This window comes from Somniosus microcephalus, chromosome 27, assembly GCF_052327205.1.
Source record: "Somniosus microcephalus isolate GS21.2 chromosome 27, FLI_Smic_1.0, whole genome shotgun sequence".
Lineage (NCBI taxonomy): Eukaryota > Metazoa > Chordata > Chondrichthyes > Squaliformes > Somniosidae > Somniosus > Somniosus microcephalus.
The window spans coordinates 5,111,769-5,126,844 of NC_141013.1; the positions used below are offsets into that span (position 1 = coordinate 5,111,769).

At 48.4% G+C, this 15,076-nt stretch overlaps 1 protein-coding gene across 4 annotated transcripts in view; it reads left to right on the top strand.

Annotated features, from left to right (window-relative positions):
• The window catches only part of morf4l1 (mortality factor 4 like 1), a 215,451-nt gene that overhangs the window by 23,539 nt on the left and 176,836 nt on the right, over positions 1-15,076 (top strand). For all 4 annotated transcript variants that reach the window (XR_015073770.1, XM_085968403.1, XM_085968402.1 and 1 more), the window contains 3 exons: positions 671-757; positions 7,260-7,340; positions 13,669-13,694. Coding sequence is in view for 3 of the 4 variants with exons in the window: in XM_085968403.1 (XP_085824529.1) it covers positions 671-757; positions 7,260-7,340; positions 13,669-13,694 (194 nt within the window). In the remaining variant the exon portion in view is untranslated. The remainder of the gene's footprint in view (positions 1-670; positions 758-7,259; positions 7,341-13,668; positions 13,695-15,076) is intronic.

A 15,076-nucleotide genomic window follows, 5' to 3' on the forward strand; every position in this document is an offset into this window, starting at 1 on the left:
CTATTGGATGGATGATTGACTGGCTTCTGCCGCGGGTGGAACTGTTGAGTTCCTCCATAGCAGGAGCTGGCAGAAATGGGGGCACGGCGATCTTGTGCTTTTACACTGGAGGGGTTCCCCCTCGGTCTGCTCAAGGCGGCTCAGAGGAGACTGTTTTACGAGTATAAGCGCATGACACCATGCAACTCTCATTATTCTGCTAAAGTATGACAGCGTGGAATCTTGTGCGTCCCTTTGAAGGCCACACGGTATAAATTGCTGTGCTTTGCTCGGGTCAATTAAAGGTCAGACTAGCTTGTTTTAAATTTTTTAAGTGTGACACACAATAAATGTATAATCCAGTGTTCTCCCCTGTGCTGTACAGTTGCAGAATCTTTGTAAAAATATGTTTTAATTCTCCCTTCATCAGTGATGAGTCACTCCGATTTCAGTAAGCTGTCTGTTGGTTCAACCTGTCTTTCTCTTCTAATTGCTTGAACTATTTTTTTCCAGTTAGTATTTTTGTTTCTTTTCTTCCTCCCCCCCACCTTTCCCTCAAAAAAAAAAAAAAAAAATACTAGACCAAGCATTTGGATATGTGCAATTTTCATCTCTCAGATTTTGAATTGTGAAAATTTCTGATGCGTTGGTGATTTCGTCTTGTCTTATTACTTTCTCTCTCGGTTTCTAGTTGGGATGAATGGGTTCCGGAGAGCCGAGTGCTGAAGTATGTGGACACAAACCTGCAAAAGCAGAAGGAACTACAAAAGGCTAATCAGTGAGTATAAGTGAGCAGGACCCGGACCGGTGAATGGGGAAATGGAACTGTTGGCCGTGTGACTTGAGACTGGCCTCTGTTGGGATAAAACTAGCTCCTTCGATGAACCTGGTGGGTAAAGAACAACAACAACTTGCATTTATGTAGCATCTTTAATGTAGTAAAACCTCGCAAGGCGTTTCACAGGAGCGATATCAAACAAAATTTTACACCGAGCCACACGAGCTGTTGGGACAGGTGACCAAAAACTAGGGGCAAAGAGGTAGGTTTTAAGGAGCGTCTTAAAGGAGGAGAGTGGTATAGTGGCAGAGAGATTTAGGAAGGGATTTCTGAGCTTGGGGCCTTGGCAGCTGAAGGCACGGCCACCAATGGTGGAGCGATTAAAATCGGGGATGCGCAAGAGGCCAGAATTGGAGCACGGCAGATATCTCCAGGGAGGGGGGGGGTGGCGTTGTAGAGCTGGAGGAGTTTACAGGGATAGGGAGGGGGCGAGGTCATGGAGGGATTTGAAAACAAGGATAAGAATTTTAAAATCGAGGCGTTGCCACACCAGGAGCCAGTGTAGGTCAGCGACCACGGGTGATGGGTGAACGGGACTGGGTGTGAGTTAGGACACGGGGCAGCGAGCTCAGGGGGCGATGGGTGAACGGGACTGGGTGCGAGTTAGGACACGGGGCAGTGAGCACGAAGCGATGGGTGAACGGGACTGGGTGCGAGTTAGGACACGGGGCAGTGAGCACAGGGGGTGATGGGTGAACGGGACTGGGTGTGAGTTAGGACACTGGGCAGCGAGCACGGGGTGATGGGTGAACGGGACTGGGTGTGAGTTAGGACACGGGGCAGTGAGCACGGGACTGGGTGTGAGTTAGGACACGGGGCAGTGAGCACGGGGTGATGGGTGAACAGGACTGGGTGCGAGTTAGGACACTGGGCAGTGAGCACGGGGGGTGCTGGGTGAACGGGACTGGGTGCGAGTTAGGACACGGGGCAGTGAGCACAGGGGGTGATGGGTGAACGGGACCGGGTGCGAGTTAGGACACGGGCAGCCGAGTTTTGGATGAGTTCAAGTTTATGGAGGGTAGATAGAAGATGGGAAAGGCACCAGCTAGAACAGCACAAAGATGAATGACCGTGTTTTGATTACTACTATGCACTAGGTTAACTGACCTCAGTCAAGTAGTGTACTACAGTTGGCCCCAGTACTGGGAGAGGGGTGTGGGGGGGAAGGGTCAGTATCGGGGGTGTGGGGTGGGGGGGAAGGGTCAGTATCGGGGGGGTGGGGGGGAAGGGTCAGTATCGGGGGGGTGGGGGGGAAGGGTCAGTATCGGGGGTGTGGGGGGGAAGGGTCAGTATCGGGGGGTGTGGGGGGGAAGGGTCAGTATCGGGGGGGTGGGGGGGAAGGGTCAGTATGGGGGGGTGGGGGGGGGAAGGGTCAGTATCGGGGGGGGGTGGGGGGAAGGGTCAGTATCGGGGGTGTGGGGGGAAGGGTCGGTACGGGGGGCGGGGGAGAAGTGTCGGTACTGGGGGGCGGGGGGAAGGGTCAGTACGGGGGGGCGGGGGGAGGGTCAGCACGGGGGGGGCGGGGGGAAAGGTCAGTACGGGGGGCGGGGGGGAAGGGTCGGTACGGGGGGCGGGGGGGAAGGGTCGGTGCGGGGGGAAGGGTCAGTATCGGGGTGGGGGGGAAGGGTCAGTATGGGGGTGTGGGGGGGAAGGGTCAGTATCGGGGGGTGTGGGGGGGAAGGGTCAGTATCGGGGGTGTGGGGGGGAAGGGTCAGTATCGGGGGTGTGGGGGGGAAGGGTCAGTATCGGGGGTGTGGGGGGGAAGGGTCAGTATCGGGGGGGTGGGGGGGAAGGGTCAGTATCGGGGGTGTGGGGGGAAGGGTCGGTACGGGGGGCGGGGGAGAAGTGTCGGTACTGGGGGGCGGGGGGAAGGGTCAGTACGGGGGGGCGGGGGGGAGGGTCAGCACGGGGGGGGCGGGGGGGAAAGGTCAGTATGGGGGGCGGGGGGGAAGGGTCGGTACGGGGGGCGGGGGGGAAGGGTCGGTACGGGGGGCGGGGGGAAGGGTCAGTACGGGGGGCGGGGGGAAGGGTCGATACGGGGGGCGGGGGGAAGGGTCGGTACGGGGAGCGGGGGGAAGGGTCGAGGCGGGGGGAAGGGTCGGTACGGGGAGCGGGGGGAAGGGTCAGTACTGGGGGGGCGGGGGGAAGGGTAGGTACGGGGGTTGGGGGAGAAGTGTCGGTGCGGGGGGAAGGGTCGGTACGGGGGGCGGGGGGGGGAGGGTCGGTACTGGGGGGTGGGGGGGCGAAATGGTGGTTTGTGGGTGGGGGGTTGAGACAGTTTCCACTCCTTGGTATGCAGTAACTCCTGAATGTTTGTTCGTGAGGACTGGATTGGGCTCTGCTGTGATGCTGTTTACGGTTGAATAGCTTGCTGATAATTACTGGGCTCCCATCTAAAGATGGCCCCTGGGTAAGGTGCTGCAGGGCTGTCGGCAGATAACAACAACTACTTGCATTTATATAGCTCCTTTAGTGTAGTAAAACGTCCCAAGGCACTTCACAGGAGCGTTGGCGAAGAATATTTGGCACTGAGCCACACGAGGAGATATTAGACCAAAAGCTTGTTCAAAGAGGTAGGTTTTAAGGAGCGACTTAAAGGGGGAGCGAGAGGCAGTGAGGTTTAGGGGGGAATTCCAGAGCTTAGGACCTCGGCCGCTGAAGACATGGCCATCAACAGTGGCGCGAAGAAAATCGGGGATGCGCAAGAGGCTAGAATTGAAAGTCAGTGTCTTCAGAAGAGGCAGAGAAAATTTGGAAGAAGTAACAGTAGCAGTACTTGTGCAAACCTGTGTCACTTGTGATGAGCGTAGAATTGGCTTCATTTCCATCCAAGTGTCTGTTTGTTCCAGATGCTGTCATGCTGCTGTCTTTGTGTCTGAATGGTAGTAAGATTATAGTTCAGGCTGTGATGTTCCACACTGCATTGTGACGGCATCCAATCTCTTGTGCTCAATCTGCCCACACCAGTTAAAAGAAAGCAGCAAGTCTGTTTTACCATGGTGACCCGTGATTTCCTCTCAAAAATAAGTCTTTGTAGCAAGAGAAATGTGTACCAGGAAATGGAGATGTTTGCAAAATGTCCCAGCGTATTATCACACCGAACAATTGGGCATTTCTGCTCCATTGTATGGGATTGTTCCTCACTGGCTTCAAGGCTCATGCCCATCACATTAATCCACCACCACATTAATCCTCTCAGGTGGACATATAAAACCCCTGGCACTATTTTGAATAAGAGCAGGAGAATTCTACCCTGGCCAATATTTATCCCTTAATCAACATCACTAAAAACAGATTATCTGGTTATTTATCTCATTGCTGTTTGTGGGCTCTCGCTGTGGGCAAATTAACTGCTGCATTTCCTACATTACAACAGTGACTACACTTCAAAAGTACTTCATTGGCTGTGAAACGCTTTGGGACGTTGTGAAAGGCGCTATAGAAATGCAAGTTCTTTCTTTAAAGCCCTTCACAGCCCAGTTGAATTGCCGCCCTGTTTGTAGGAAACGCGACAGCCAGTTTGCGCACAGCAAGAACCCACAAACACCAATGAAATAACTGACCAGATCATCTGTTCTGGTGACGTTGGTTGAGAGTTAAACGTTGGCCAAGACACCGGGTGCCTTGCGATGTTTTACACCCACCTGCGAGGGCAGACGGGGCCTCTGTTTAACTCCTCATCCGAAAGACGGCACCTCCCAACACTGCAGCACTCCCTCAGTACTGCACTGGTAGTGTCAGCCTAGATTATGTGCTCACGTCTCTGGAGGGGGGGGGCTTATATCCATGATTTACTGACAGGCGAGAGTGCTCTCGACTGAGCCAAGGCTGACACTAGAGTACTGTAGGAGAAAATTCCAAATATCTTCCTTCTTGGAAAATTGACCCCATTGTTTGAAGTGCTTCTTTTTCATCTTATGAGGATGTATATCCTCCTCTTCCAGGGAATAATTTTTTTCCATCCTTAGGAAACTGTGCTGGTCCTATCTTTTATATGGTATTCTGCTATTGGACAATAATGTAACTAGAGCCTGGTATAGTAATTCTGGCTCCGTTTCTAATCTTGCATCACATTGAAAAATCTTGCTGTCTCTCCACAGTGGCTTTTGGAATGCTGGAGCTTTTGGATTTGGTACCTGTCTTGAATGCGTTATTTGCCAGGTTAAGAATTCAAACCCTGTGGCTGGACTCTACTTCAGCGATGATGAAATTCTGTATTTCGCCTTCACCAGCAAGCGCTCCAGTCTCCTACACCCTGATCAGATGGAGTGTTTTGTTTGTTCTGCTGGGACCTCCAAGGTTGCGATAGGCAATTTCTCTTCTAATTAAAAACAGAACACCTGGTTTTCTGTGTAATCAATGACAGGCTAACAAAATCGCATTCTCGGGAACCATGTGTTTCAAAGCTGTGCATTCCCACGCTTTCATTAGCAAGTTGGTGATTGTGAGGGGGGCAGCCATTCTCCCATTTTAACTTTATTAAAAGAAGAATTTTTAAGACACTTGTTAAATAAGGAGTGAGCCAACTCCTGCCGTACGCTGGAGTTACCATGACGCACTCTCTCTCAGCACAAAGTCAATTTCCCTCAGAGTCTGTTAGTGCTGCTCTAGCTATAGGCATCTAGCTAGTGGTAGAATTGTGCAGCTGCAGGCTTGTCTCTGTGTCACAAATAACATTCGCATCACACAAATGGCGGGGGACCAGAGGTCACAGTCTAAGGATAAGGGGCAAGCCATTTAGCACTGAGATGAGGAGGAATTTCTTCACCCAGAGAGTGGTGAACCGGTGGAATTCTCTGCCACAGAGGGCGGTGGAGGCCAGTTCATTAAATATTTTCAAGAAGGAGTTGGATATATTTCTCAAGGCTAAAGGGATCAAGGGATATGGGGAGAAAGCAGGGACAGGGTACTGAATTTGGATGATCAGCCATGATCTCATTAAATGGCGGAGCGGGCTCGAGGGGCCGAATGGCCGACTCCTGCTCCTTCTATGTTTCTACAAATGCCAGGCAATGACCATCTCCAACAAGTAAGAGTCTTAACTCCCACCTCTTGACATTCAACTGCATTTCTGTCACCAAATCCCCCACCATCAACATCCTGGGGGTCACCATTGACCAGACACTTAACTGGACCAGCCACATAAATACTGTGGCTACAAGAGCAGGTCAGAGGCTGGGATTCTGCGGCGAGTGTCTCACCTCCTGGCTCCCCAAAGCCTTCCACCATCTACAAGGCACAAGTAAGGAGTGTGATGGAATACTCTCCACTTGCCTGGATGAATGCAGCACCAACAACACTCAAGAAGCTCGACACCATCCAGGACAAAGCAGCCTGCTTGATTGGCACCCCATCCACCACCTTAAACATTCACTCCCTCTACCACCGGCGCACTGTGGCTGCAGTGTGTACCATCTACAAGATGCATTGCAGCAACTAGCCAAGGCTTCTTCGGCAGCACCTCCCAAACCCACGACCTCTACCACTTAGAAGGACAAGGACAGTAGGCAGATGGCAACACCCTCACCTCCAAGTCACACACCTTCCTGACTTGGAAATATATCGGCCGTTCCTTCATCATCGCTGGGTCAAAATCCTGGAACTCCCTCCCTAACAGCACTGTGGGAGCACCTTCACCACACGGACTGCAGCGGTTCAAGGCGGCGGCTCACCACCACCTCAAGGGCAACTAGCGATAGTCAATAAATGCTGGCTTTGCCAGTGATGCTCACATCACATGAACTTTTTTTTAATGGTGATAGTCACACATTTAATATACATTGCTAGTCGATGTTCTGTGCTGTTCCAAGTGAGGCGTGATGGGCAAGTGAAGCAGGGTTAAAGGCGTGGAACAATTGGACCAGGCTGCATAGATAAATCGGTCCCCATTTTTAAGTCCTACATTCTGTCCTTATTTTTATAATTCCATTATCAATTTCTATAAAGAAAAAGAAAGACTTTCATTTCTATGGCGTCTTTCAAGACCTCAGGATGTCCCAAAGCGCTTTACAGCCAATGATGTACTTTTTTTGAAGTGTAGTCCCTGTTGTAGGAATCGCAACAGCCGATTTGCGCACAGCAAGCTCCCACAAACAGCAATGAGATGACGACCAGATTTTTAGTGATGGTTGAGGGACAAATCTTGGCCAGGACTCCGGGGAGAACTCTCCTGCTCTTCTTCGAAATAGTGCCGTGGAATCTTTTACATCCACCTCTGACAGTGGGAAGGATGTAATTGCAATGTAACAAGTTTGCAAAGATAGTTTCTCTTATAAAACTTATAGAAGATAAGGATTTATAATGGAAAAGGTTGATGGAAATGGTAAGCGGATGTAAGATTTTTAATGCAATATAGATTAATGAATCTTCTAACTGCTAACACTGCTGTTTGAGATGTGTTTCTTGCCTTTATTTTATTAGCAATGGTTTTATTTTTTGTTAGAGAGCAATGGGCAGAGGGCAAGATGAGGGGCGCTGCACCAGCCAAGAAGGCTTCCACCATGCAACAGAAGAATGTTGAAATGTAAGTAACTTGGGATGTTCAACCCCCTTTAATAGCGTTTCCATGCGAATGCCTGCTTGTTAAAATAACAGATGTAGGACAGTGCAATAAGCTTTTCCATTACGTCGGATTTCTTGCCTTTCCAAACCTCCAGCTCACAAAATGCAAACCGACCAGCAAATGAATAAAAGAAACGAAAGTTCTGGAAATACAGAGCAGGGGCTGTAAAGAGCAAGAGAGGTTAATGCTTTGGGTGTGTAGTCTTTTGTTAAAACTGCACAGTTTGGACACCCCAGATTTGAAGAAATTAATTGGCTCCCCCACTGGTTTAGTTGGTAAGTTCTGGACCAAGTGTGCTATGAAGCCATTCGGATCAGAAGATCCCAGCTCAACACCCCCCCCCCCCCAGTCTGTACTGAGTTGATCTCGGGGCAGCCGCTGAGGTACAATTCGCCTCCGCATTCCTGGGACAGGGAGGGGACAGATTGCCCCGGACTTCTGCTAATGACTGCAGTGACTTCTGTTGGTAAAATGCATGTGTGAACAGCGATGTTGATAGGATCAGACTCGACTGTAGTGGCGTCATGACACTTGGTGCCTAGGCTGACGAGGATTCCCACGGTGGTAAGGTAAAAAAGGGCTTCCCCCAGTCAGTGAAACCGTACCGAGTGTGCACTGTCAGGAGAGGTGTACATTAAATGCAAAAAGTACTAAAACAACTCATGAACAGAGACGACTGGCAGGTGACCTTTTTAGAGGCCTTCAAGATTATGAAAGGGTTTGATAGGATAGACGTAGAGAAGATCTTTCCACTTGTGGGCAAGACCAGTACTAGAGGCCATCAATATGAGACGGTCACTAATAAATCCAATAAGGAATTCAGGAGAAACCGCTTCAGGAGAGTGGTGAGAATGTGGAACTCGCTACCACAGGGACTGGTTGAGGTGAATAGTATAGATACATTTAAGAGGAAGCTAGATAAACACATGAGGGAGAAAGGAATCGAAGGTTATGCTGATGGGGTGAGATGAAGAGGGGTGGGAGGAGGCTGGTGTGGAGCATAAACCCGTTGGGCCGAATGGCCTGTTTCTGTGCTGTACATTCTATGTAACTGAGGACCGAGGATAGTATCTGCAATTTAAATTTATGTTGAAGTACCTCTGCTAAAGCCATCAGTAAATCTAATGCAGGGTAATTTTTTTTTCAGATTACTGCTCTTTTATTTCACATTTGATTTACGGAAATGAATTGACTTATAAATAGCCATTTATTGCAGATTTGTCGTAAATAACAAGGCAGCCAGAATATTTTGTCTCCACACTCCCCTTCCCTGGGTACCTTGTATAATGAATGAGAATTTGATTGCGGTCTGATTTTTGGTAATGATTAAGCTGGTTTAAATGTTTTATTGAGGTTCCTCTGCTAGCATTCAGAACATAATCTGCAAGCCAAATTGCCTAGAGACTGAAGCTGAGCATGTGCAGTTTGTATTCTGATTCTGTGAACCTCCCAAGTCTGGGGATTGGTCGCAGACCAGATGTTTTCCATTGAATTCAAGGCCGGGTTTTTTGTCGCAATCTCATTTACGTATAAAAGTTGGGGATTGTGGTGTACGGCTTCCAGCCAAAACTAAAGAGGTTGGAGAGCAGCTTAGCTGTCCCCACCCCCCCCCCCCCCCCATCAAAAACAAGTAACTGAAATGAGGAACAAGGAGAGGCAGCTTGATAAGCACTTGCTTTGAGGGTTTCGTTGCAGCAATTTCTTATTCCCTACTGTCCTCTTCCAACGTTTCTGCCTCATGCTGCGTATTGTGGTTCCTTGGCTGCCCCGGTATCCTCCAGTACCTTCATTTAGAATTCTAGACAGTGAATATTAGTCTTTATTTTATCATGAGTTGCATCAGAGTCACCATCCACCAGGATCTCAACAGTGTCCCTCACCACCGCTTGAAGTCATGCGAGCCCTTTTGGACCCACGAGCTTAACCTTCGACGATGTGACCTCAACCCTGACGGTGCTCGGGAAGCCGAATGGAGTTCACAAGAAGTCACAAACAAACGCCTCGTGAAAGACCCGATGCGGAAGATCCCCGACTTTGATCTTCCGCGAAGCTTATGGGCAACCCTAAACCGCGGCCGCACAAACCGTGGCAGAATGCAGATACTTGATGCACAAACGGAGGATTAAAAACTCTCCAGTGTGCGGCTGTGGTCACCCAGAACAGACCATGGAACGTAGAACGACTCAACGCCCCATTCACAAATACGGAGAAGACATCACGGCGACGCACTCCGCTACTCCTGACGCAATTATCAGGCTAAACCGCCTAAATGTAAAATAATAGTTGTTGCTCGAAACCTACATCAGACAAAGTGGTAGTAATTTAGAATTCTTAGACAGTGAATATTTAGTCTTATTTTATCATGAGATGCATCAGAATCAAACCCAATCTCATCCTCACTCGACCTCCACACACCTGCTGACAGGAGATACCGAATAATGATCAGGAACGGGATCCGTGTCGGTGTTGAGGTTTTTTTTAAGGCGAGTTGGCTAAAGGTGCGACTGTAGCCCACCGCTTGCCGAGACAAGCTCACTCAACACAGATCGGGTTGAACCAGGGAGCCTCCCTGGGCTACGAGACCCAGTGCCACACAAGACGACAAGCTCATCAACTGGGCCATCGGAAGGGAGGGGCCAACTGATTTGCAATACCTCGGCTGCACTGGTGAATTATAGTAATCGTGGACCGGAAGATATTTAATGCACCTGTGTGATGAGCGTGATGGTTTTCTCTCTCATTTTTTGCCGTTTGGACAATCACACGAGATCCTGGCATAGCTTTACAGAAGGAAGATGTTGCACAGATCGCTAAACGAACTGCCCGACCCTGACATTCTGAACAGATTCCAGGAGGTGTGTGTGTGTGCGTGCGTGCGTGCGGTGGTGGATGAACTGTTCATGCAGCCAGCTGCTGTCCCTAATGCGCAGTTAGAAGGAATTTGTCTGGAACACTTTGGAAAGTGATGCGAGTACTTGGCGTATTGGTTATCAGTTGACAAGTTCTTGGCCCAGTTTTTCATGCCAGGAACTGAGTGAAACAGAAATGATTGTTTTTAATAAACTGCTTCCTAAGGGTGAGGGTGCTCGTTTTGTTTATTATTTTGTCAGGATTTCTGAGTACCCAAATGCACTCTACTGTTTAATAACCTTAAGATGAGCACAGCAGTGAAACATTCTAGGAGTTTCAGTGCGAGTTTTGCAGTGGTAGAACAGCTTGAGAGGCACCCTGGCATTCACAGAAACCCCACAGTGCAGATAGAGGCCATTTCGGCCCATCGAGCCTGCACCGACACATATCCCACCCGATCCCTGTAACCCCTACACCAACACCAACCCCACCCTATCCCCGTAACCCCACGTATTTAATCCCCCTAACACTAAGGGTCAATTTATCATAGCCAATCAACCTAACCCGCACATCTTTGGACTGTGGGAGGAAACCGGAGCACCCGGAGGAAACCCACGCGCAAACGGGGAGAATGTGCAAACTCCACACAGACAGTCACCCGAGGCCGGATTCGAACCCGGGTCCCTGGCGCTGTGAGGCAACAGTGCTAACCACTATGCCACCGTGCTGCCCTCGTTGTCCTGCATTGTATTGATGCTCCCTTACTGCGGTGCTTCTTGAGAAAGGGATCATCCCCTGACTCGGCTTAGTTTCCAACCACTGGCCTTAAAGGTAAGTGACTGTGTGGTCTGCCGCTTTATTCTGACTACAGGCTGGCTGACCTCTTACCTCTTCCGTGCAGAACAGCAGTGTGTTTTTAACTATTCAATATCAAAGAAGGTCCATAGGAAGAATGGAAAGGTGACAAATGTAGTAATTATGCATATGCAAGATTGAGCATGCTCAGTTGCTTTAAGTGTGATTTTTTTTTCAGGGGGGGGAAGCTACTGCATGTGCTAATGTTGCACATGCTCAGATCAGGTATTGCCAAGCGCGCCCCGTAGTATAGGAACAGTCTTGTTGCCGATTTGCTTCCATTGGAAACTGTTCAGCAATGTAAATTGTAGTGGGGAAAAATGCTGGAGTCCATTTATAAAAGATGTAATAGCAGAGCACTTGGAAAACAGTGACAGGATCGGACAAAGTCAACATGGATTTACAAAAGGTAAATCGTGCTTGACTAATCTACTGGAATTTTTTGAGGATGTAACTGGTAAAATAGATAAGGGAGAACCAGTGGATGTGGTGTATTTGAACTTTCAGAAGGCTTTTGATAAGGTCCCGCATAAGAGATTAGCATGTAAAGTTAACGCACATGGGATTGGGGGCAAGGTATTGACTTGGATAGAGAACTGGTTGGCAGAAAGAAAGCAAAGAGTTGGAATAAACGGTCTTTTTCCGAGTGGCAGGCAGTGACTAGTGGGGTACCGCAGGGATCGGTCCTTGGACCCCAGCTATTCACTATATATATTAATGATCTAGACAAGGGAACTAGATGTAATATCTCCAAGTTTGCAGACAACACAAAGCTAGGTGGGCGTGTGCTGTGAGGAGGATGCCGAGAAACTCCAGGATGATTTGGACAGGTTGGGTGATTGGGCAGAAGCATGGCAGATGCAATATAACGTGGATAAATGTGAGGTTATCCACTTTGGTGTCAAAAACAGGAAGGCAGATTATTATCTGAATGGCAATAGATTGGGAGAAGGGGAAGTGCAACGAGACCTGGGTGTCTTTGTGCACCAGTCGTTGAAGGTAAGCATGCAGGTGCAGCAGGCGGTTAAGAAGGCAAATGGTATGTTGGCCTTCGTAGTGAGAGGGTTTGAGTACAGGAACAAGAATGTCTTGCTGCAGTTGTACAGGTCCTTGGTGAGACCACACCTTGAGTATTGTGTGCAGTTTTGGTCGCCTTATCTGAGGAAGGATGTTCTTGCCATGGAAGGAGTTCAGCGAAGATTCACCAGGCTGATACCTGGGATGGCAGGAATGACGTATGAGGAGAGATTGGGTCGATTGGGCTTATACTCGCTGGAGTTTAGAAGAATGAGAGGGGATCTCATTGAAACTTATAAAATTCTGACAGGACTGGACAGACTAGATGCAGGAAGGATGTTCCCGATGGTCGGGGAGTCCAGAACCAGGGGTCACAGTCTAAGGATAAGGGGTAAGCCATTTAGGACAGAAATGAGGAGGAATTTCTTCACCCAGAGAGTAGTGATACCACAGAAGGCAGTAGAGGACAATTCATTAAATATATTCAAGAAGGAGTTGGATATATTTCTTAAGGCTAAAGGGATCAAGGGGTATGGGGAGAAAGCAGGGACCGGGTACTGAATTTGGATGATCAGCCATGATCGCATTGAATGGCGGAGCAGGCTCGAGGGGCCGAATGGCCTCCTCCTGCTCCTATCTTCTATGTTTCTATGTTAAATTAGATATAGGGAAATTAAACATCAGTAGTGGTCCCCATTTCCCTCCTTTATCCCCCCCCTCCAAAAAAAAAAAACATTGATTAGAAGGCAATAATTGCAGATAGCCTGCCTGCACCTCCAACTGCAAATACCAGGGAGGATAAAACAATCAGCGTAGATTGCAAATGTCGCTAAGCTTGTGTAACGTAGCTGGAATTAGAGTGGGCGGCCTCACTGGTGGGAAAAATACATTTTCAGGACAAGTTGGAAGAAATGTTTTCACATGGATGATTGTTAGAACAATTCACTTTGCAGCAAGTGACTTGAGCCAGAGACTGTAACATCATTTAAAATTGAATAAGTATCTAAAGGGAATATAAAAGGATGCAGGGAAAGGGCTGTAAAAATGGAGTGAAAGTAGATGGCTCCAATTGAAGAGCTAGCACAGGCATGGTGGGCTGAATGGCCTCCTGCTGCAGTATCTATGATTCTTTATATGTTAGTTAATGGGAACCATGTTGATGGGAATGCTTTCTACGGGAATGTTTGCTCTGACGGTTGCTTGATGCCAGTGGCTGTGTAAAGGAGGCGATGTTATGGGGGGGGCGGGGGGAATGTCTGTTTCAACAGTGAAATAAATCCTCTCTATATTCCCTACCCACCCAAAAAAGAGTGAGCGCAGACGGTGTGTCATCTTTGCAGCATGATTATATAATTTAAAAAAGTCTCTGTTGCAATGGAAACTTAAATTGTAGTTCTTACTTGTACTTATACCTGAATATGTCCAGCCCAGCCAGTGCATGCTCTGAAGTTGGTGCAGTAAATATCTGCTGCTTTACCACTGCAAGGTACTTCTTTTGTTGACGAGACTAAAGAATCACGTTTACTTTTGGCGTAGGTATTTACAAAATGTTCTCTCTCTCTTTCAGAAAAACAAAGAAGAATAAACAGAAAGGTAAGCTCACTTAAAACTTAGCTCTGATTCAAAACTTTATTACTGAATAAACAATTGAGGCGCCATTGCTTGCGTACAAAGTCTTGCGTCAGTGCTTATCGCCTCTGTTGTCAGGGAAGCTGCCTGCCCCCCAGGAGGGACCTGTTGCTGTTCCTAAGTCGATCTGCTTTGACAATCTCGAGGGCAATTAGGGATGGGCAATAAATGCTGGCCTTGCCAGCAGTGTCCGCATCCCGCGAATGAATAAAGAAAGAAAACGTGTCCTTGAGATGCGCAAGAGTGCCCTTACTCTTTTTCCCCCCCCCCCCCCCCCCCCCGGCATCCAGCTTTTCCCAACTTCCCCAGGTAGACCACTTAAGACTGGCAAGTTAAAGGAATCCTGTGTGTAAAGCAGGAGTTGAGATTGGAGCTCTTGCCCCTAGAATGGCAGCCAGACAGGGCCCACTAAATACTGAGCGATGCTGGTATTTGCAACACGACAGGCCAGTGTATCTTCATTTTTAGATTTGTAGCGATGAATGTGTTTTTGGTGTATTGGTGGCACATAGTGGCCTGTCTTGCTGCAGGTTACGATGCTCCCTTGGCTTTGTTGCTTGGAGTTTATTGAAGTATAATGGGGTGTGGGGCGAAGCATGACTGCTCTTTCAAAGAGCCAGCGCAGGCACGGCAGACCAGATTACCGCCCTCTGTGCCATAAGTTTCTATGATTCTTTGAATGCAGTTCTCTGCCTCGAGGAGCTGTGGATGCTCAGTTGTTGAGTTTTTTTTCCTTTAAGTATTTACCCAATTCCCTTTTGAAGGCTACTATTGGGTCTGCCTCCACCGCCCTATCAGCAGCGCGTTCCAAATCCTAACCACTCGCTGCGTAAAAATGTTTTTCCTCATGTCGCCTCTGGTTCTTTTGTCAATCGCCTTAAATCTGCCCCCTCGTTATCGACCCTTCAGCCATTGGAAACAGTTTCTCTTTATTTACTCGATCTAAACCCTTCATGATTTTAATCACCTCGATCAAATCTCCTCTTGGCCTTCTCTGCTCCAAGGAGAACAACCCCAGCTTCTCCAGTCTCTCCACATCACTGTAATCCCTCATCCCTAGAACCATTCTAGTAAATCCGCACCGTCTCCAAAGCCTTCACATCCTTCCTAAAGTGTGGTGCCCAGAATTGAACACAATACTCCAGCTGGGGCCGAACTAATATTGTTAAGCTAACCAGGAAAAATCCTAAATAATATTTGGCCCCAAATCTCTGACAGTCCTGCCAGCATACTATGTAGATGTTGTAGTAATGTATTAAATACTGTCCAGCGGGCAATAATCCAATGATTTTTTTTTTTTAACCAGTCCTGCAGCTGATGGCTGAGTGTTTGTAACATCAGTAAAT